The following is a 23,113-nucleotide window of genomic DNA, read 5'->3' on the forward strand; positions in this document are numbered from 1 at the left end:
TGAACTGTAATACTTAAGTCCACCATTGCTAGCTCCCCAAAAGGGGATTAAAAGAATCCATTAAAGACTGGGTTTGCATAATAACTTCTTCACATTACTCCAATACAGCTGCCTCTCTTCCCTTAATCTGAAAGACATTACAGTTATTTTCCACTTCCTGGCATATCCTTCTCAGACTCAGCTCTTGGTGCATGACTGTTATTGGATGATGCGTCACTGCTCCATGACTCTGATATCACGTAGTTGCTGGAAAATCTGTTTTTAATCTACCAAAAAACATGCCACAACAGAAATACACACAAAGAAATTTTGTAATGTATTCAGAATACAAGACAGGAAATGGGAAAAACACAGCTTCTGAAATATTAATGCTACCTGTAGTCATCATTAATTAAAGAATTTGAAAAACCAATATTGGAGTCTACTATTCTTCTCTTAAATGTCTCTGGGAATCATTCTTCAATACTTTTGACAGAGACAATCCTCGGATCTCCTCTTCACATAAACTAACAAAGCAGTATCTGTAAATGCAGAATAGGTACTTCATAGTAAAAAAAAAAAAAAAAAAAAAAGTTGCACAAGTTTCTGTCAAGACACAATAAGATGCAATTTAGATGCAAACTCCAGACAAAATTAGACACAAAATAATTTTCAGAAACATTCAAAATTGAAGAGAAAATAATTAAAAATAGTGAAAGCGTGACTCACCCAGGAATTACTAAAATAACTAAATGGAGACTAAAAACACATCTAAAAATACGTCTGATGTGAGATTTTGTCCTGGGATGGTGAAGAGAAGAAAAGTCAATGAAGAAGGGCCTTCCTACATCTTAATGAAGAGCCATATAGTAAATTCAGTTTTATTTACAGCTCCATAAAAATTACTTTTGTTAATTAAAGCTTCAAATTAAAGGCTGGATCTCTCAGTTGGGTCTTACTGTTGATGCAAGTGGGGTTTCTTTTCTTTTAAATTCGGGTTTGGGTTGGGGTTTTTTTTGTGTGTGTGTGGTTCTCCCCTGTCGTGGTTTCGGAGGCACCAGACTCAGCTGACTCGTTTATTTTGATCCTGAATAAACTTTTATCTTTGCTTCAAAGACTTTGTCCTGGTTCCGGCAGGGATGCGGTTAATTTCCACAGGAGCCGGCAGGGGGCAGGTATTCCATCCCACGTGACCCATACCCGGGCTATAAGAGGAACTAGCTGGGGGCGGGGCGGGGTGGCAGTCGCCACTCGGGGAGGGCTGCAGTGGTCTGGGTCCGGTCTGTGCGCAGCGGTACTGTAACTGCGTCTTTTTATCCCTTTATCGATGTTAGTGTTTTTCTTTCCTCTTCTCTTTTGCTGTTCTGTTATATTGCGCTATTTCAACCCACGCGTTTTGCCTTTTTCTGCTGATTTTTCCCACGGCTGTGGGAGTTGAGCGAGTACTGCTTGGTTCTTTGTTGCTGGCTGAGACCAAACCACGACACCCTCCTTAAAGATAAGAAACTCTAAAATACATTTCCTATTATACATATTTAATGGACAAGAAAAATATAGTCTCCCTTAATTTTTAAGCATCAGATAGGAGCTTTCAGAAAATGTATTATTTATTTTTACATGGAAGCAGCAACAGAAGGCCTCAGAATTACAGCCCCAACCTTCTAAATTCTGATGAGAATTAATTCGAGTTCATTTTGAAACAAGAAACATTTCTCAAAAATGTTAGAGGAGGAGGAGAAATTAAAAGATACATAACTTGACTTGTCTTTTTAGAATATGGTATGTATAGAATAGCACAGGACTGGCAAGCAGAACTTAAGCAATGCAGGGTTAGAACTAAGTCCTTCACCCACATCTCTGTAGCCCAGTTGTTACTGCTTCCATCTTGGTACAAAACAGGATTTAAAGCCAAACAAACAAGGAACCAAAACAAACTGAGCATTCTCTCTCTTATATATGCACATACACACAAATACTCCAAAATGATGTTCAGAGAATTTCACATTCATCCCAGTTCTCATTTCTTATATTAAGCCTAATCAATCTAATTTTAAGAATTGTCCTCTGGGTCGACTCATCTTGTATAATGTTCAATCTTCAATGGACAGCGCAAGATAATCTAGCACAGAGATCACACATCCTGGGTGTGAGAAACGCTCACTCACGGATAAAAATGTAGAGGACAAAGTCTTCGAAGCAAAGATAAAAGTTTATTCAGGATCAAAATAAATGAGTCAGCTGAGTCGGGTGCCTCCCAAAAAGAGCACACTTAGCTACAAAACTTCAGGTATTTATGTCCTGTCCCCTTTTCCCTTTGGTTAGGTACTTTAGGGCACACATTCTTTCACAACCCGTTAGCCTATCAAACTCGATTCACACTTTTCTCCTTTTAAGGAGTTGTTTTTCGAAGTTACACAGCTCTGCTTGTGCCGTCGACACACAAAATGGCTGCTCATAGCCCTGCTTGTGTCGTCAACATACAAAATGGCTGAAGCAAAACAATTCTATCTCTCACATGGGTAAAGTATGATCCAAGTCTCCATATTCCAACTAACTGATTGTAACTTGTTTTTCTATAACTAAGAGTAAGACATGTCAAACTGCGGTATTTCATGGACATAATTCGTAAGGTCCAAAACATACAAAGCAGCATAATTCAATCAAGTTAAATGAAAATCAATGAAACATATATAGAATGATGTACCATGTACCAGTAGTCTGCTATTCGTATGAAATAGAGCAATTATTTCTTACTAGGAATGCAAGTGCATTATTCTGAAAGCTGAGGAGAAGGAAGTTTAGCTATCTAAACTAGTTTTTGACACAATATGCTAAAAACAGTCTGACGAGAAGTTATATCACCCTACTCAGAGAGGCAGAATCCCTACCAGTATTTTAGCCAATATGCCATCATCACTTGATTCCATGGTAATCACTGCTTTGTCTGTTTCAATTTCACACAATGCATCTCCAGCATTCACTGTTTCACCTGCAAAATATAACAGAACTTCAGAATATTTAGCCTAAACATCCTTTCAGATCTATTTAACGATGGAAGATATTTATCCACATAATACAATAGGATAAATAATGATGGGGGATCAACTAGCTATAGAATATAAGAATGTAAAATGGCTGTTTCTTTCATTTCCAAATAAAACATTAAGATTCAGAGACACAAACTGCTGCAAGCAGAACATTAACATTCCGAATACTGATTTTTACAATAGATTTTCCAAGAGGAAGTACACACACAATGACATTTACTCAGTAACATTGCCATGAATAAAATGCTGTTCCTTCCATATTCATTGCTAGCCATAAATCAAAGCAAGCAATTTAAAACTAACTTTTTAAAACAATGGTCACAGGCAACAACATCTTTAACTAGTATCACAGTTCTCTAGTTTGTATCTACGTTATTAAAGATATTCAAACAAAAACCTCAGGAAAGCATGTCTGCAAGCTTGTTTCATCAATCTCCTATATAGTTAAAAAAGGTCTTTTAGAAAAATACTTACTTTGTGAAATAAAAATATACACAAGTGTTAGAAGTTGCTTTCACTAGATTACACAAATCCACATTTAATTCTGAAGTATACTCCTCTTCTGCTTTTGAAGAATACCTGTATCTGCTAGCACATGATAAAGATATTAAGGGTCTGGATTCTTTCAACAGATCAATACTGACTAAATGGCCAACATTAAAATTGAAGTTATATTGAAAAACTTTCAGGTAGTTGAATGATTTGGCCTCCAACAAAATATGATACACTTTTCCTTACAGAGCACTGAAAAATAAGGACAATACATACAAGCCTAACACACGACTACAATTTTTATATGAAAAACATTTTACTTCACATGAAAATTGTACATATTTCCCCAGTACCAGAAATGCTGCAATGGTATTATCTGTCTAAGCACTTAATTCTGATATTACTGTCCATTTTACTTCAGCATCAGAATAAACCTAGTGCAGGTAACCATCTGTATTTAGGTAAGAGATAAGCACTTACTTTTTTTTCTTGTTAAATAATTACTTCCTGATTCAGCACTGCCTGAATTAGAAGGGGAAAATGAAGTGTTGCTCGATCCTTGTGATCTCTGCAGTAGTAAATCACAGAATCTTCAGAGTCGGAAGGGATCTCTAGAGATCATCTAGTCCAACTCCCCTGCTAAAGCAGGATTGCCTAGAGCACATTACTCAGGACTGCATCCAGGCGGGTTTTGAAAATCTCCAGAGAAGGGGACTCCACAACCTCCCTGGGCAGCCTGTTCCAGTGCCCTGCCACCCTAACTGTAAAGAAGTTTTTTCGTGTATTGGAACAGAACTTCCTGTGTTCCAACTTGTGCCCATTGCCCCTCATCCTGTCACTGGGAAACACCAAGAAGAGTCTGACTCCATCCTCCTTCAACTCACTCTTTAGATACTTGTATGCCATAATAAGGTCTCCCCTCAGCCTTCTTTTCTCCAGGCTAAAGAGTCCCAGCTCTCTCAGCCTTTCCTCATAAGGGAGATGCTCTAATCCCTCAGTCATCTTCATTGCCCTTCGCTGGACTCACTCCAGCAGTTCCCTGTCCCTCTTGAACGGGGGAGCCCAAAACTGGACACAGTATTCCCCCTCTGGCCTCACCAGCGCCAAGAAGAGGGGGAGAATGACCTCCCTCGACCTACCAGTCACACTCTTCCCTATGCAGCCCAGGATTCCATTGGCCTTTTTGGCAACAAGGGCACATTGCCGGCTCATGGATAGTTTACTGTCTACCAGGACCCCCAGATCCTTCTGCTCAGAACTATTTCCCAGCAGGTCTATACTGGTGCTTAGCATTCTTCCTCCCCACGTGCAGGACCTTGCACTTGCTTTTGTTGAACCTCATTAGGTTCTTCTCTGCGCAGCTCTCCAGCCTGTCCAGGTCATGCTGGATGGCAGCACAGCCCTCTGGAGAGTCAGCCACTCCTCCCAGTTTGGTATCATCAGCAAACTTGCTTAGGATACACTCTGTCCCCTCATCCGGGTCATTAATGCATTCTATGATTCTATGTTCTTTTTAATTTAATAATCTACTTGTCGCACTGTACTTTGCAGTAACTAGAGCATAAACAGTTTATAACAGGAAGTCAAATTTCCAGGCTGTATACCAATGTTTACAGTCCATTGGATCATTAATTCAAGTAGCCCATATATCAGGTCTTTAGGTAAGTACTTCATAGATGTTAAGAAATCAAATTGTTGGGCAAATTCTGTAATTTACAGAGCTAAGACAGGGAAGCAGAAAGGAGCTTAACTCCATACCTTAATTGTTGTCTTCTCCCAACCTGTAATCAGACCATAACTGTACTCAGAAATCTCAGTGCTAAGCAACCTGCATCAGTAACTCCAAAAGCAAATACCCTCATCCATGTGTTTGTCACACATGACATATCTCTTAACTTGGGTACATGAGGCTGTTTGTAGAAAGTAAGGATTCCATTGCACAGGGAAGGCAAGAGTAAGAGTTTTTAGAGAACTGAGCAAACCACTTTTCCACTACTTTTGTTTTCCTTTCACTGCTGCAGCCAAGAAGTGGTCATAAGTTTGGAAGGCAATTGATTAAATGCAATTTTAAGAAGAGTATTTCATAGCAGCATTCAAAAGTGTCATGTGTCTTTCAGTACCCAAGCACAATAGAAAGGATCATAGTGATTTTCATTAGAGATTGCAAAATTTGTGATAGCTCATAATCGATGCTCACTTTGATGTCAATTACAAATCAGTTTTCCCAATAGCTAGGATTGGAAAGAACACTTTTGCAACGCATATCTTTGCTCTTACACTTACTAATGAGAGCAGTATTTGCAACAGAAGTTGCCCGAATGGAAGCTCTCTGAGATTATATATAATGCCCTTGAAAAATCTTGGGTGCGGTTTGTTTGGGTTTTTTTAAATGGTTAAGTTCTTATAGCTAGGCTGAATGATTAGGATCTCTACTGAAGCAGCTTCCCTCTAAGAGATCACATCCAATTGGCATTCAATAGCCTACGTGCTCTGTTCAGTTACTGACAGACAAGTATCCAACTCACAAGATACAAACCACATTCCTTGATGTACTCTTTGCAAATCAAATCAATGTTGACAGAGCATAGAGACTGAAGTCGGAGGTAATGTCTCAGAAAGCAGCAGTTACACTGCACGAGGAAACTGCTAGCACTGTTGGCTATTCTGTTTCCTGCCCAAAATAACAAGAGGATTTTGATCTCCTGGGCTGTCAATCTATCATCTTTCATCAACATTAAATTCATACATAATAAATACAGGTTTTTAGAAACAGTTTTATTTTTATGAGAATGACTTTATTACCCACAGGAATCAACATGCAATTGCATTAACAATGAGAAGGGAAAAGTAAAGCCGTCAATTAAATTCAGCATTTTTCCTTCTGCAGTACTGAAATCATCTGTCCATCCTCTGAAACCATAAAGTGAAAAAATATGATATTTACACAAAGCAGAAAAATTATCAAAATAGTATTCTACTGTCCCCTGCTGGTTGTACAGTGGGAAAAGCATTTCATGTGCAATCATCAGCTTTCTTCTGTCAGTTACTTTAAAGTATTTATTTTCTTGGATACGAGATTATCAAACATTCATATTCAGTAATGCCACTACATTTAGATAGCCAGCTTACTGGAGGATTACATCATTATGAGCATCCCTTGCAGACAGAAGGATTATAAGCATAGCATATAAGCACTTTACTTTTTGCTTCAAAATTTACCTTCACTTCTTTTAATGTTGTCATTATGTTTAATTCCCAAACTGTCAGAGGAAAAAAATATCCATAGGAACTAATTATGGTCACAGATGTGCCAAATAAGACAATACAGAATATTCTGTTTTGGTCTTGTTTCTAAATTGAAAGTAGAGCAATAAAAATCTTACAGTAGTTTTCTCTCAAAGGTCAACCATCAAATAAGATTTCACTTATTAAAATAGGGTTGGAGCTTTTTTTTTCCCTTTTGCGTTGGGGTGGAAGTGTAGTGGAAAGACTGAGAAGAAGCAGTGTATAGCCAATGTGCCACAAGACCTTTTTACGAGGAAAACTGATTCATTCATGTTGTGGAGCAAACTGCAGTCTACTTCAACTCCTACTGTGCACTCTTCTTTGCTTTCCCTTTTTGAATGCTATACTTACTGTGAAACAGACTACTGTGGATTTTTACTGTCTTACAGTTATTGACAGTTAATGAAAAGGACTTTGGATCTTTCTCTCTGGAGAAAGGACTTGATACTTGGATTCCACATAACTGAAGCTTCAAGTTTCAAGAACATTGGTGCGATTACTTTTTACAGACTCCCATATTGTTCCTCGTAAATTCTGCAGAAATTCTTACTAGAAGTTTTACAAGCAGAAAGTCATCTCTACTACTGGAGTAACAAGTTGCCTTCCAGCCACCTCTCTATATGTATAAAAGCAAAGAACTCCAGTAACACAATGATGGAGGCTGTATCAACACTTACAAAGAGTAAGCCAAAGGAAATGTCTTATCAAGGCAGACTAGTCAAAACACATGTTTAGCTCACCAAAATATGTCTGTCAAAGACAGTACTCTTTAAGTACATTTCTCCAAACATGTTTATCTCTACCAAATGTTTGAGAACAAGATATATTCCTACAGTCATCTAAAACTATGCGATGCATCCTATACCAATGAACAACTGCTATGTGGAATCCAAAACTACAGTCAAAATCCAGTTTTAAGATTAAATTGGACAGGGTAAAGAGTAGGAGGAGAGGGGAGAAGGTCTCCTGACATAACAGGGGCTGCTGATTCTTCTGCAGACCATTTTCTATTTATATACAATCTATGTGAAAACAAAACATACACTCAGACTATTTATGTAGCTGCTCCAACATACTTTAACAGAAGTACATTACTTTTCATTTGTCAGAGCACAGAGAACCTAGGATAACCAAGGCTATCACAAGGGTGGGTTTTGGTTTTTTTTGAGAAGTAGTTTGGGTTTTATTTCAGGTTTGGGGTTTTTTTTTTTTTTTTTTGAAAGAGATCTCCCCATTTGGAATTTGCGTTATGAAAATAATTTAAATTTTTCTACCAGCTGTAATTGCAGACTATAATGTTGATATTAAAAAAGCCCTGAATAGCAACTATAAAAATACTGTATCTTTCACATTATTTCATAACACAGCAGAATAACGCAACAGAAACTCTCCCCAAAGTCAAAGTCTCTCAGATTTCCAACATTACTGATCAGCATGACAACACTGTGAATTAAGAACAACACACACACCCTCACACCCTGGAACAGCCTAATGGAATTTTTTCAGAAATATGATCAATGCAACCTTTTGGAAGACAACCAAAGGAAAAAATGTTTCAAGAACCAATGATTTCAAAGTGGGTATTGTTCGAGACAACAGCATCTATATACCTAACATTTTGCTTCAAAATACTAAGGAACAACCAGAAAGAATGATCTTGTTCTCACAGAATAGATTCATATAGCTGAAAAATTACAGCAAACATGACCACAGAAAATGCTATCTTACCTTCCTTTTTCAACCATTTCACAATGTTTCCTTCTTCCATTGTAGGAGAAAGCGCAGGCATGAGAACTTTAATACCAGGTGTACCTGTAAAACAAGCACATGATTATCTAGACTAAATACTTGTTCAGTATAATTATTTTCTCAGTTAACTGCTTAATATAAATGAAACTAAAAGTGCATGAATCTGAAAGGCAGTAGAACAAAAGTTTCACTATGATGCTCTTTTTTAAGCTTACATACAAGCATGCACTCCCAAGGAAAACCAAGCACTAACTATAGAACCTATATGTTACACAGAACAAGGGCCAACTTGGGTATGAAGTCATAAATAATACAAAGTATTAAGCAAATTAAACTCTGTCTTAAGTAAAAATATGATACAGAAACTTTGGACCTGGTGAAGACAAATTTAGATACTCATGCTGCTTCAGCTTTGATTCAACTAATTTTTAATGGAACCTTTCTCCACGACCAAGTATTAGTACATTATTAAAAATATACAAACTGGTATTTCAAGTACCCATCAGTTCAGTCTGACCTACCGAACAACCCTACAGTGGATGCAAGTGAAACAGGATTACATAATCTTTGTCCAACAGAAACCTAAACAGAAAAAAAAAAAATATATATCTACAACTTGCTTAGAGCTCCAACTACACACAAGCTATTATGTGTAGAATGAAAAAGCAGCTACAAAAAAACATTAGAAAAAAAATCAGCAGCTAGCATGAAGCTATGATTGCCGCCTTTTTTTTTTCTATTATTCCCTCTCACCCCCGAAATGACATGATTTTCAAAGCTGAGCCAGCTAATATCCCCTGCCTCTTGCGTATCAGGGGCATATGTACTAAACCAAACCACATTTCCATTTTAACACTTCTTCCATACATGGCCCTGCATATGCTTAGTTCTGTCCCTGTCAGGGTCTCATTTTAGCCTCTCATTTACTGCAAGTGAATGAGACAAGTCTCAAAGAATTGTCCTCTCATTTGCTACGTGCTTGGCAGGAAAGGAAGTCTGAACGTATGACTTGTCAGATATAAGCATGCCCAGAGTAGAGAACACACACAGACACATGCATGCACACTGTATCTCAGTCCTCAAGACAGGCCAAAACTGCTGCTATCATGAGAAACTGGGTGAGAGGTATTGATATGTTCCCTGCTGATGAACCATGATGTGATACAGAGGAGAGTATACGTCCATCCACAAATTCCCCAGTGGTATTTACCATAGTTTTTTTTTTCCTAGTTATGCAGTGTGTCAACACGATGAGACAACAGATTAAAGCACATCTTTTAAACTAATAAAGGTCCCCTGATCCTAGTACTCCAGACACTGATGATCCACCTCTTTCACTGATAAACTTTTCCAATGTTTATCCTTTCTGCTAGGAAACTATATCTACTTTGCAGACTGAAATTGCCTAATTTCAAGTTTCAGTGATCGGATCTTATGTCTGTTAAAAAGCTTGAAAGATTTTTCATTACAGAGATCTTTCACATGATTAAGTGTCTATACAAAGACATCATGTAAATTCTTAGCCTTTTCTTTCCTTTAACAAGCCAAATTAAAAGATATGAAAAGTCAAATGCATTTAAGTAACACACCACCACAACCTCTCTGGTCCTGCAACACCATGTACTAGACACAGCTAGGTAGCAGATCACTTCAGTCTGCCAACTGACGGATCAGCTTAGTAAACCCATACACAGAGAAAAGTGGCACTGCACAGGAGCAAGCTGAGTGCCATGTAAGTGAGATTCTTCCGAGGACAGGGCTCATGATACAGCACATTTCATAGCACGTTACATCTCTTGTCATTTGATCCAGTACACCAAAGCAGTACTCTGACATACAGTTTGTAACACAAGAGATACTGTCTTTCTGAATTTTTTAAGATAGTTATGAGGCAAATAAATATATCTTTTTAGATACTGTTCTGGAACAGTTTGTTTAGGGTAAGCAGGAACAGCTTAAAAAACTTAGGAATTAATCCTTTTTTTTCTTCTTCCTCATTATCAGGAAGAAAACAGGCAAGGAAAAAAAAAGTAAAAGAATTTTGAGCTGAAAAGCACGTCCCATCCTTACCTCCAAGTTCTAAGAGTTACCATGAAAAAGATCTCAGATAAGGCAAAAACAGAAGTGAAACTGCAATTAATACACAATGATTTGAGGGAATTAAAAGAGCCAACTCATGTTCTTCAATTCATTAATGTTAATACATACACTAAATCTGAGCTTGTCTTTTGCAGTTATACAGGATTATAAAAGAATAAATCATTACACTTGTAAGAAAATGTAGATATTCAACTATAAATAATAATGGAAATAGAAATAATGGAAAAATCTATGTCTTTAACTCCGCTGAACCTCTGAAATATTTAATCTCTATCCCCACACCTTTCTAGTGGATGAACCACATGGCAGGGACTGGGGGAGCAAAGTCCCTCCCACTGTAAGAGAAGATCAGATTCATGACCACCTGAGGAACCTGAACATACAGAAGTCTATGGGACCGGATGCGATGCATCCCAGAGTCCTGAGGGAATCAGCTGATATAGTCGCCAAGCCACTCTCCGTGATATTTGAAAAGTCGGGGCAGTCAGGGCGACGACGCCAGTAGCCATTGAAGCACATGGAGAACAGGGAGGCGATTTCAGATGGCAAGGGCAAGTCCTGCCTGACCAAACGAGTGGCCTTCTATGATGGAGTGACTACATCAGTGGACAAGGGAAGAGCCACAGATGTTGTCTATCTGGACTTCTCCAAGGCCTTTGGCACGGTCCCCTGCAACATCTTTTTCTCTAAATTGGAGAGATACGGATGTGATGGGTTGACAGTTTAGTGGAGGAGGAACTGATTGTATGGTCACATGCAGAGGGCAGTAGTCAAGGGCTCAATGTGCAGATGGACATCGATGACAAGTGGTGTGCCTCAGGGGTCCATACTTGGACCAGTGCTGCTTAATATCTTCATCAATGACATAGACAGTGGGATCGAGTGCACCCTCAGCAAGTTTGTGGATGACACCAAGCTGAGCGGTGTAGCTGACATGCCTGAGGGACATGGTGCTGTCCAGAGGGACCTGGACAAGCTTGAGAAGTGGGCCTGTGTGAACCTCAAGGGGTTCAACAAGGCCAAGTGCCGGGTCCTGCACCTGTGTCAGGGCAACCCCTGGTACCAACACAGGCTGGGGGATGAAGGGATTGAGAGCAGCTCTGCCGAGAAGGACTTGGGGGTACTAGTGGATGAAAAGCTGGATATGAGCTTAAAATGTGCACTCACAGCCTAAAAAGCCAGCCATATCCTGGGCTGCATCAAAAGATTTGTGGCCAGCAGCTTGAGGGAGGCGATTCTGCCCCTCTTCTCTGCTCTGGTGAGACGCCACCTGGAGTACTATATCCAGCTCTGGAGCCCTCAGCACAGGAAATACGTGGACCTGTTGGAGCGGGTCTGGAGGAGGGCCACAAAAATGATCAGAGGGATGGAGCACCTCTCCTGTGTGGACAGGATGCGAGAGTTGGGGTTGTTTAGCCTGGAGAAGGGAAGGCTCAGGGGAGACCTTACTGCGGCCTTTCAGTACTCAAAGGGAGCCTACAGGAAAGATGGGGACAACATTTTTACAGGGCCTAGAGCAATAAGACAAGGGCTAATGGTTTTAAACTAGAAGAGTGTAGATTTAGACTAGAAAAAAAAATAAAAATTCCTTCTATGTTGAGGGTGGTGAAACACTGGAACAGGCTGCCCAGAGAGGTCATATAGAATCCATCCCTGGAGACATTCAAGGTCAGGCCGGATGGGGCTCTGAGCAACCTGATGTAGTTGAAGATGTTCCTGCTCATTGCAAGGGGCATTGGACTAGATGATCTACAAATGTCCCCTCCAACCCAAACCATTCTATGATTATTTTTTTTTTTTAAATGTGAAATGGGAACATTGTAGCAAACCTCTAATAACCTCAGCAGCCAACAACAATTTTGACATTTTAAAATGCACCAAGAGCAGAGAGCAAGTTATTTATTCCCCCAAGTCTCCAGGAGAGTACCACAATCAGGATCATGCTGCCTAGAGCACTTGAACTGTGGAAGCAAGCCCAGCATATGCATGGTTTACGTTCCCAGAAGCCTGCATGAGGAAATATACATATTTATCTCAGTCTTCTATTCCCGGGTTAATTTTCCTATTCCAAATCAGTCCTAGAAATTAATCTATTCTTTCCATGGTACTTAAATACTTGTCAGTTTAATATTACTTATTACTGTAATGCTTAGAAATGTATCCAGACAGTATTCCTCACAACACTGGCAATTCCCATTTGAATCACTTCCAATGATTTTCTTTTAAAAGTTTCTTCTTGCAACCTCTCATTTTGGACCAATACACAGAAAAATGAACTATGTTAAGAATATGTATTATTCTATGAATGCCTGTCTGTATTAATTTACCACATCATGTTTTGTCTATGATCATTTTTCAAATATTACAATTTAAATGGTGTGTCGTATGTTTCACTTCAGTAAAGAGTCACTTGATCCATTTCCCAGAATACTCTCCATATTTTGGCATAAATACAAAATTGAGCAACAAATTTGTGCCACTAATATTTTCCTTTTCCTGTTATAAGCAAGTACCGCAAAACATATAGTCCATTCTGGTCCTTTGATGAAGTTAGGAGAGAAGATCCAGCAGCACGTACACATGAAGTCTAGGAAAAAAAAAACAACCCACAAACAAAAGAAAACAACCAATAACAAAAAAAGACAACAAAAAACCACCACAGGATACAAAGCAGAATGAAGAATCCAAAGATCAAGTCCCATGCCAAATCTAAACAGAAATGCCATTTTCTATACTATTGTGCCTCACTGCAAGAATGATAACTGTAATTGAGGAGCAGTGCTCAAACTGACCTTAGAAGGTATATGACTATACCTTTAATAGCAAATATAGTAGGCTAACAGTCTTAGGCACTTAACTACTTACTATAACAGTCACACTAAAACAAAATCACACCACACATCATAAACTCATTTGTCACTAGATAAAACCTTTCCTTCATCCTTCCCTAGCTTTCCACCAGGAATACACAATATTTGACTTGTTAAGGCCCAGGCAACTAACAGAGGTTTGTTATGAGCTTTTCTGCTACCTGAGAAAGATCAATATATCATATAGCTAAAAAAAAAAAAATATTTTTTTTAAAAAAAAAAACTGCACTGTTCTGCTACTCCTATTTGGGAAGACATGGGGAGCTGACAGCTGCTCAGCACTTCAGCAGGCAAGAGAATATAAACCCTCTTAAAGAGATAATGTTATTTCCATATCACTGATGTAAATGTAAGTACTAGCAGAGTAGCTCACTACATCACAAAACAAAAGTAAACAACGCCCATCTTTCCACTTCTAATACTCTATATACAGCATGAAGCGTGGAACTGGAACTCAAAATAGACTTCTTTCCCTTCTTGACCTATGGAAACACTTAAGTGTAATTCTATCCTCATGAATCTGTAAGTATATTTAGAAACTGTAAGAAAAATAAAGTTTGAAAACTATCCCTATGCTCCACTTTCTTTGAAGATGCTAAATACAAGACCTTGCATGTTTTGGGTAACAAAGTTTACTACTACCTGGAAGACTGCTAATATTTTACTTCAAAACATAATTACATATTAATACCATACTATTCTGTGTGGTGATTTCATTAAGAAAAAGAAATATCTGGCTGTAAAATTGTCCCTGCAGACTTAAAACACATTGCAAGATGACCACTGATGTCATAAATGTTTTCCTTTAAACTGTTCACTGAAAGTTCGGCATACTGCTTAAATTACAAAATAATTTGCATATGGAAACATTTTGCTTCTCAAACGCATTGAAACAAAAAAGAATTTAAAGGATACATCATAGGTCTTAATTTAAAATATCAGTTTACTTATAGTTGCCAAGTGTTAGCATTTGAAATTCTGTTCTATTCTCCCATATGGGACTTACAGATATTTTTAATCTATTTTATTGTTTGTGGTAATTATAGCTGAATGATGATTGTTAAATAACAACTAAGGTATACAGCATAAAGCTAGCATGAATTATTTAGAAAATTCATTACAAACTTCTAGTCACCTGCAGCAAACAAGTTGTTCAGAAAAAACACACATAAAAACTGAGTCGGCAGAAGCTGAGAAGATTCTACCCCTGCACTGGAAAACCACACACAGGTTCCCTCCTGTCCCCCCCAAATCCTATACTCACCAGCAAAAGATCTATTTCTGGGATGCTTTTGCTGGCATATTAAAGAAAGAAAAATATTCCTGAGACTCAGAACATTTTGAGGGCATTTTGAAAGAACACAATACTAAAAAAAAATAATAAAGTATCTCAACTCATTTTTAAATTGAGCTATCTCAGGTAGAACCTTATCTTCAGAAACAATGTTGATTAACATGGATAGCCACAGCAGAAAAAAAAAAAAGTGGACAAAGTATACCAACAAATTGCTTTACTTGTATCGCTTTACTTTGCATGGAACTTCCTTTTTCTTCTGACTTCTATGCAGCCTTATCTGAACTACGCAGTATTATACAACAAAATTATAATAGTGACAGCATCCATTACAGTAATGAACAAGAAAAGATTTCAGCAACAGACTTGGCAATGCTGTGGCACTGTTTTCAAAACTCAATTTCTAATTACTTTCAGTTGTCTGGAGGTCAGATGCAGTCAACAAGCTCACTGAAAAACTTCCCAGAGAACACATTTATTAATACTACTTAGATGCTTTAGAGTAATTTCATAGCTACAAAATTAAAGTGCTTTTTAACCAAGAAAAAGCATTTCTTCTCTCTACACAAATCTAATTGTGCAAGGCAGCAAAATAACTGCATTTCAAATGGAGCCAGTTCAGGGAAAAAGTTTTAAGCCATATCTCTTGTTCCACACTAAATATCAACCCATGATACAACCAGAAGGAGCTGATCAGTTTTATGCCCCAATTGTTCATGTTCACGCCCTTATTCATACTACCTGTAGTATACTCATGCTGCTGCCCAATTATCCAGATTGGGGAATGGATTTTGCTGGAAGTTCACCTGACCACAAAAATAAATACAACTGCAGTCAGGTTAGCTTCCTGATCTGGCTCATCATACAGCACTATGAACAAAATCAACATCCAAAATGGGCAGTGGGAACTAGGATAGAATTTATGTTCAGTTAAAGCAACTGTGGAACTACCATACAGTGCTAATGCAAAGGAAAGGAAAAAAATGAGGTGCACTTCAGCTCCATTTTCTCCACTCCTTTCTCATTCTCCAAGCTCACCAACCTATCCATTCAGTGCACATGCATTTACTGCTCATGCATAGAGATGCCTATGTTAGAGAAGTTCAGTAGTGTTGCAATTAAGAGTCTTGTTCAGCAACACAAGAACAGTTGCTACAACAATGGTCTCCTTTCAAAGCTATTTTAGTCACTTTTCAGTTAATGACCATACACATCCAAAAACCAGGCTTAAATATGTCTCTAAAAAAAAAAGCGATCTTACAATGAACAATTCCCTTCACCAAATAATATTTTCTCTAGTTAAATTAAAAAAAAACTGTGCTAATAAAATGAGTCATTGGATTCAGATAGGTTAATTGTGCTATACAAGCAGTCCTTACAAGCACTCTGTGAACTAAATATTGTTGCTTTTTCATTACGGGTAAGCAAAAGCTTTGGTAATTCACAAGACAGAGCTCATTGGCATAATAGAATTTAGAGCCATGGAGCATATGAAACTTCTGAACACCCAGTCGCCCTTCATTAATTTTACTGCTATCAACAGTAATTGTTATTACATATCTGAATAAAAAAAAGGAGGAAGACTTAGAAAAACTCTACATAAACAGTAGCTGCTATTTTAAAGAAAACCCTCTGTGTATCCACGAGAATTTGTTCTTCGTGACACATTTTAAGAATTGAGTTGAGTCTGAGCATGATGATTCTAACTCCCTTCCTTCTCTTCTGTGAAGAGATTCAATGCATGTTTAGCCTGCATATCAAACAGACTGAGGAGCAGGGCTTTAAGAGAAGAGCAGACCAGTAGATCTCTATAATATCCTATTAACTACAATCTGAGAATCCCATTGAGAGTAAATTTTGTACTTAAACTTACTCACTGTAACACAGGTTCATTGCCTCTTTTTGACCTCCTTTGAGATGGAAACAGCTACAGCATTGTCAAACCAAAAAAACTGCAATGAACTGAAGACAAATGCTTTAACGTGCCCCACTGGAGAGATATTTCATAACTTCCTAAGCCATATTCTGTAGTCAGTAGAGAATTGAAAGATTTACTCCAACCTGACATCAATGGTAAGATTAAGAAACATTAAAAACAAAAATTGAAAGACCCCAACATAAAGGTTCATTCTATTTTTCTTCCTTGTAACCAACAAACTAGGAATTCAATTCTGAATTAATTGTTTTGACTATGCAAAACAACTTTCTCCCTCCTCTACCACCCCTACAGAGAGGGACAGAAACACATATAGAAGCACAAACTAAAGTGACAAACGCTAGATCCACATGAACCACATTTCGTATTACCAAACAGTGGCATTTCAAGAAACAGAAGAGTGGAGAAATAAAAATAATGCTAAAATAAAAATGACTTAGCTTTAAATTCCCAAACTAGGAACCAAGATTCAGTTTTATGTCCAAAAGAGCAGTATTTTACCAGATAGATTACAACTTTTCTCTTCGTTTTCATTTTAGAAAGAGTTTTGGGGTTTTTTTTGTTTAAGAAAAAAGGTTCCACTGACATATGTACCACCTTGAAAAGCAGTAAGGAATACTAAGAAGGTTCAAAGAAACAAGTGAATGAGGAAAGCCTGAACAAGTTAAAGACATGATATATCCACTTCAATACAGAAAAGCTTACCGTAAGGAAGAAAAAGTTTCACTCATTGCCATATCCAAAATTAATATTTTAACTCCACTTATATACTAAACAGGCCTTTCTTACTACAGAGATATAAAGTAGTACACTAGACTGCCTGGGAGGACTGTAGATGAGAGGCCTTTAAGGAGTTATATAATAACACTAATGTAGAAGTAGCTAATCCTGCATTAGATGAAACAAACAAACCTCTTTCAGGACTTAACTATACTTGCACCTAGAAAACACTGAAATAGTCTCAATTGCAAGCACTTTTTTTTTTATCCACAGGACAATATTTACATATTTGAAGGCCTAATCTCCCATCAATGTTTTCCTCTCTAGATTCCAATTCCTTCATTTTTTTCTCCGTGATCACGTTTTCTAGACCTTTAATAATTCTCACTCTTCTCTCCGAATTCTCTCTCATCAGTCACACCCTTCCTGATGTACCTCCAGAGACCAAACCAAACAGCACCCTGCCAAACTAACCCATCTCAGCAACCTCTCATCCATTTCCCAATTGGTCATTGCTACTCAGTCTCTCCTGCTCAGTACACCAACGCCCCCGTTCGGCCCTGCCTCCTACCTGATAACACCAGACACTCACACTTCCCCACCACCTTGCACAGCCTTTATTTCTCCCCTAGCCCACCTACCCTCATCTCTTACTTAACGCCGCAGCTCCTCCACGCACAGCTGCAACAGGCCAACGGCACAGGCCCCCAACTACCAACGAAGGATTCAGAATCCAACGCATCACTCACCCCGTAGCTTTCCGGTCTCGTGAAGACGCCTCCAGCCTCCTCGAGCGAGTAAAGACACGCCAGTGCCCAGAACGGGCCTCCCCCCCAACAGCATCCTCACCGCCCCCCTGCTGCCGCAGCTCAGCCACAAGGAAGCTGCCATCTTGCTTCTTCTCTCTTCTCTGCTCTCCCTAAGGCCAGGGCTGTCCCTCTCACTGCCTGAGCAGAAAAACATGCGGCACGCCCGCACCCCGAAGCCAAGCCTCCTTAGCGCGGACATAGGTACAAGCAAATGCCTACCACAGCCACACCCCCGCCTCTCTCAGCCCTGCCTGCCTGTCAGCCCCCAGGGTGCACCCACATCGCCTCTTGAGCTGGTCCTACTATTGACCCTTTCCTGCCCTCCCGACCTGGGTGGGGAAAAGGGAGAGCTGGTCTCTCCATCCCATCCCAGCCAATCCGCCTCCGCCTTGGGGCACGGTCCGCGCCGCCCGTCAGGGTATTGCTTGAGCCGCCAGAGGTAGGCAAGCGCTCGGCAGGCGCCCGCGCGGTCCTCAAAGGAAGCTCCCGAGCGAGGACCCCCATGCTCCCCGTCTGACCGGCGCCATGGCGGCCGCTACCAACGACGGAGGCGCAGCGCAGGTAACGAGGGACCACGCGCAGACCCCGTACGCGGCGCCTGACCCTGAGGCTGAGTGGGCTTTAAAGGATCGCAGAGCTTGGCAGCAGTGCGGGAGCGTCCCCTTTAAGCAGCCCAGCGGCGGGCGATGTGGGCTCAGCCGTCCCCTGCCTACCTGCCGACCCGGCTGCCCAGCGCGCTGGGGTCACCTCAGGCTGCGAGGGTCTCCTGGAGGCCCGAGGCGGGACAGCAAACCAGCAACGGCCTTACCGGCGTGGCCGGGCCACCCCTGATGCCGCTGACAGCCCCGCACGCTGTGCGCCGCCTGGCTAGGAACACTTTGCGTCAGCGGGTGCTCCAGGGTAGCAGTTCGCAATTGCAGTTGTTGAGGCTATTTTTGTAACCTTAGTAATTAGCTATTAATCTTCGTAGTTACTAATTAGCAGAGAGTATAGAGGTGTTGTGAAATTTACAGCACTTCCCAAAATGTTGCCAGCTGACAATCTGGCTGCAGCTACAGGACTTTGGGCTCTAATTATTTATTTATTTATGGCAAGTCTGGGTTTTTTTTTTAGGTTTGGTTTGTTTGTTTGGGTTTTTTTTCTGTTTGATTGTTTAGGGGGTTTGCAGTTTGGCAACTGTTCATTCCTATAAGTCACCACAACCTGAACGTCAGTCAGCAGTGCTGTACTTCATCAAGAGAAGCAAACATTGTGCTACAGTGTGTGGGAGCATCACCTGGACAAGGCTTGAAATACCTGTTCTGAGCAGCCCAAGCACCAAGAACAGTGTGGACTGACAAAAGGGAGATGAGAATCATCAGCAGAGTAGATAATGTGGCCTGTCAGGAAAGAGGGAAAGAATCTACTCTAAAAAAAAAAAAAATAAAAAGGAGCAAATAGAGTTGTTGACTTAATAGTCTTAATACGTTAAATATTGTCACAGAAATGAAAGGAAAGAACATCATCTTTATGCCCATAACTGTTTGGTAAGAGATAACAAGCTTAAGTTTCAGCATGCAAAGCTTAGGTTAGGCATTAGGAAAATACTTCTAACCTGGGGCTGTTAAACAGATTGCCTAGGGAATTTGTGGCTCACTGTCATTTTAAATTTTTTTAAAGAAGAGGTTAAAGTAGGAGCTTCCGAACCTTGTTAAACTGGACCCAGGCTGCCGTGTCCATCACTTCACCTTTGCTGTCTCCTGCCTCAGAACCACTGCCACTGTCTTGCACCTGTTCCTGTTTGTCCCATGCTGCTGCCACTGCTTCCCCATGCCCGATTCTCTTAAGTCCAACACCAACTGGAAGCATTTTCCTGTAGCAACTGCAATAAGATGCACGTGGTTTGTCTGCTCAGAGGGGCTGCATTAAACAAAGCCTCTGCTTGCTGTGTTTCTAAAGGCTAGAAGACAATCTTGAGGGGCTTACAAAATCCCAGTTCCCCTTTGCTTAAGTCTTACAGTCTCACTTGACATGATCTAGGATCACTCACTCAGTCTTCAACTTTATAATAGAGTCACTATGGTATTGGGGTGGGAGGAGAGAACAGTGACAACAGTACTTATTTCTTAGTGTTGCAGCAAAAGTATTGGTACTAAGTAACTACCTGCCTGCCAGTTTCGGTATGTTGTACTTAGTTTTTGCTTCTGTTCTCTTTAATCTGTGGGTGTTAACAGAATACCCCCACTAATGCAGGTTCCTTCTGATAAACAAACGTTTCTCTTGGAAATGTCCTTTCATGGGCATAAATGACTAAGTTGAGCAGCTAATCACTTGTCGTTTTTAAAAAACTATTAAAGATTCTAATTGCTGCAATAAAAACATTTACAAAAAAAAAGGCACACCACACATGATCAATTTCAGTTGGATGTCTCTACTTGCTGTAAAAATTGACAGTCTGAGAATTTTAAGCAGAGTAGGAATCCTCACCACATTGCTTTCCTGTCTCTTCCTTACAATTATTTCTTTTTCTCACCTAAAAACCCTCCCTTTTGCATTGTAGAATCCTTGTATGGTGCTGAAAGTGTTGTAGAAAATATACCTTTTTAAAAGCTCATGACATTATTTTTGCTACTTTGGTTTATTTGATCCATTTTTACGTTAAAGACACATTTTAAACAGAAATCTACCTGCTTATTAATGGTACTTTTCTCACTGTATGTATACAGTGTAGGACAAATCTGTTTTACTACATCAAACTTATCACTATGTGGCTATTCAAAGAAACCTCATCATGATTTACTGCCTGTCAGTATGAAATATCAATGCTATGATTTCATATATGCAGCCTGTGCTTATTTCTGGGGAATTTATGAAAGGGAGATACATATTTCAGACACTGTTTATGTACTATTATATCTTAAAATATCCACATTGTAGTTCAGTTTTACACCTTTTGAAAATTGTCCCCAAAACCTTTACAAATGTGATGTTCTACAAGTAGGGTGGGTCCACCTTGATTTCCATTACGTTAGATCCACATTGTTTTCTGGGTTTTTGGGTTTGATGGGTTGGTTGTTTTGGTTTGGTTTTAAATAATATTAGGTTCAATAATTTGAATAAAATAGGAAAAAGCTAATTTTCCATGAGCAACCAGTCTTGCAGAATACAATAATATTTTTTTAAAAGATTTGACTGCTGGAAATATTCTAAATTTTCAGTGAATACTTTCAGTCAGTTTCTGTTTAGAATTTTATCAGCAAATTTGTTTTCAAAAGAATAATTTAATGGATTGAAAAATTAGTCACTTCTTTTAGTTCATGGATATTTGTGGAGTTTTTCGTCATATCTAACAGCATGCAGAAACTCAAGCCAAGATGGTAACAGCTTAGCAGCAAAGAAGCTAAATTATTCATGTTAGTTGTATCAGAAAACTAGTGGGCCAGATCCTGATTTGGAGATATGAAGGAAGAAATAACCATCTGTGCTTCAACTTAAAAATCAAATTTAAAACTAAGTACTGCTAATTGAGATTTGACAAAGAGTAATCCTGTCGAGTTGCCTACTGCTTTCACACATGTTCACTCCCAGACTTATTACAGCAAGTACTGCTTTTAGTTATGGAAAGAACTGTCACTTTAATTAACAGTAATTTTAAACAGGAAATACAGTAATATTTTTGTTTAGATAGTTCATGATTATAGTCAGTATCCACTGATCCTGAACAAATACTGATAAACTCTAAGGATGTCTTTATAATCCTGGAATTTTTCAGAAAAATACACAAATTTCCTTGATTATATTTATTTTCATATGTTCTTGATGAAAGTAGCTTCTGAATTTGAACTTTTAAAAATTCTTTTTAATGATTTCAAGTGGTGAAAAGCACTTATGGATATGAATTTCAGTAAATGTCTAGATTCATCAAACAGAAGACGTGAAACAACTGTTAAAGTGTTATAATCTAGGGTTTTTTTTAATGGATGTGTACATTTAATAATAATAGCAATATATACCTGTTTAATATAAGCTTATTTCATCAATTGTAGAAGGGATAATTTATCTTTGAAATTAAAAATACTGGGGTGGTACTTAGGTTAGAAATACATAGTGATGTCATTTTGAGTAAGTCAAAATAAGATACTGTGGGCTTCAGTTTTGTGACAGGTGAATAGATAAAAATTATGTGCTTCCATTAATTCTGTATAAATAAATCAGAACAACAAAATGGGGACACATAATTTACACATACTATGTGCTCGTTTTATATATGTAAACATATGACACATGCATTAATATTTTCAGATTCACAGTATATTTCAGAGTGATTAGTATTTGAGGAATGTTTAGTCAGTCAGAGTCTATTTGATGTATATTACTATTTTCAGCGGCGAAGAACTGGAAAGGGGTGGTTTTATTCTTAGCTGTCTGAATGGAGTTGATTTCATATTTCTTTCATTGTAAATGCAGGACTTTTCTTATTTGGCCTGGGGTCTTTTTGCTTCGTGTACTCTTGTATACGCTGTTAAATTTGTTTCACGTGATGTGAACTGATGAAGGTTTATGGTGCTTTAAAAATCTTAACTTCTTACATAAGTTTCTAGGAGTGCTGTTTAGAGGTTTGTTTGTAACACTTGAAATGTATAAACAGATGATTTTTTAATATATTAAAAGAGAGTGTAAGTAATAGAAATAAAATTAGAGCAGGCAGGAATAACATTTGAACTGAATTCCAGTTCTTTAAAGAAAAGTCACACCTCTGTGCCTGGCAAGATCGTGGAGCAGATCCTCCAGAAAACTCTGCTAAGGCACGTGGAAAATAAGGAGGTGATTGGTGACAGCCAACATGGCTTCAC

General features: G+C 38.9%; 1 protein-coding gene across 1 annotated transcript in view; it reads right to left on the reverse strand.

Moving 5' to 3' along the window:
- Nucleotides 1–18,363, reverse strand: part of PDHX (pyruvate dehydrogenase complex, component X) — a 61,597-nt gene extending 43,234 nt beyond the window's left edge. The window contains exons 1-3 of the mRNA XM_009886444.1: nt 18,222–18,363; nt 8,532–8,615; nt 2,868–2,968 (exon numbers count right to left, since the gene is read on the reverse strand). Coding sequence (XP_009884746.1) covers nt 2,868–2,968; nt 8,532–8,615; nt 18,222–18,363 — 327 coding nt within the window. The remainder of the gene's footprint in view (nt 1–2,867; nt 2,969–8,531; nt 8,616–18,221) is intronic.
- Between the last annotated feature and the right edge of the window lie 4,750 nt (nt 18,364–23,113).

The sequence above is a fragment of the Charadrius vociferus genome, unplaced genomic scaffold (assembly GCF_000708025.1).
Source record: "Charadrius vociferus isolate BGI_N301 unplaced genomic scaffold, ASM70802v2 scaffold66, whole genome shotgun sequence".
Taxonomy (NCBI): Eukaryota; Metazoa; Chordata; class Aves; order Charadriiformes; family Charadriidae; genus Charadrius; species Charadrius vociferus.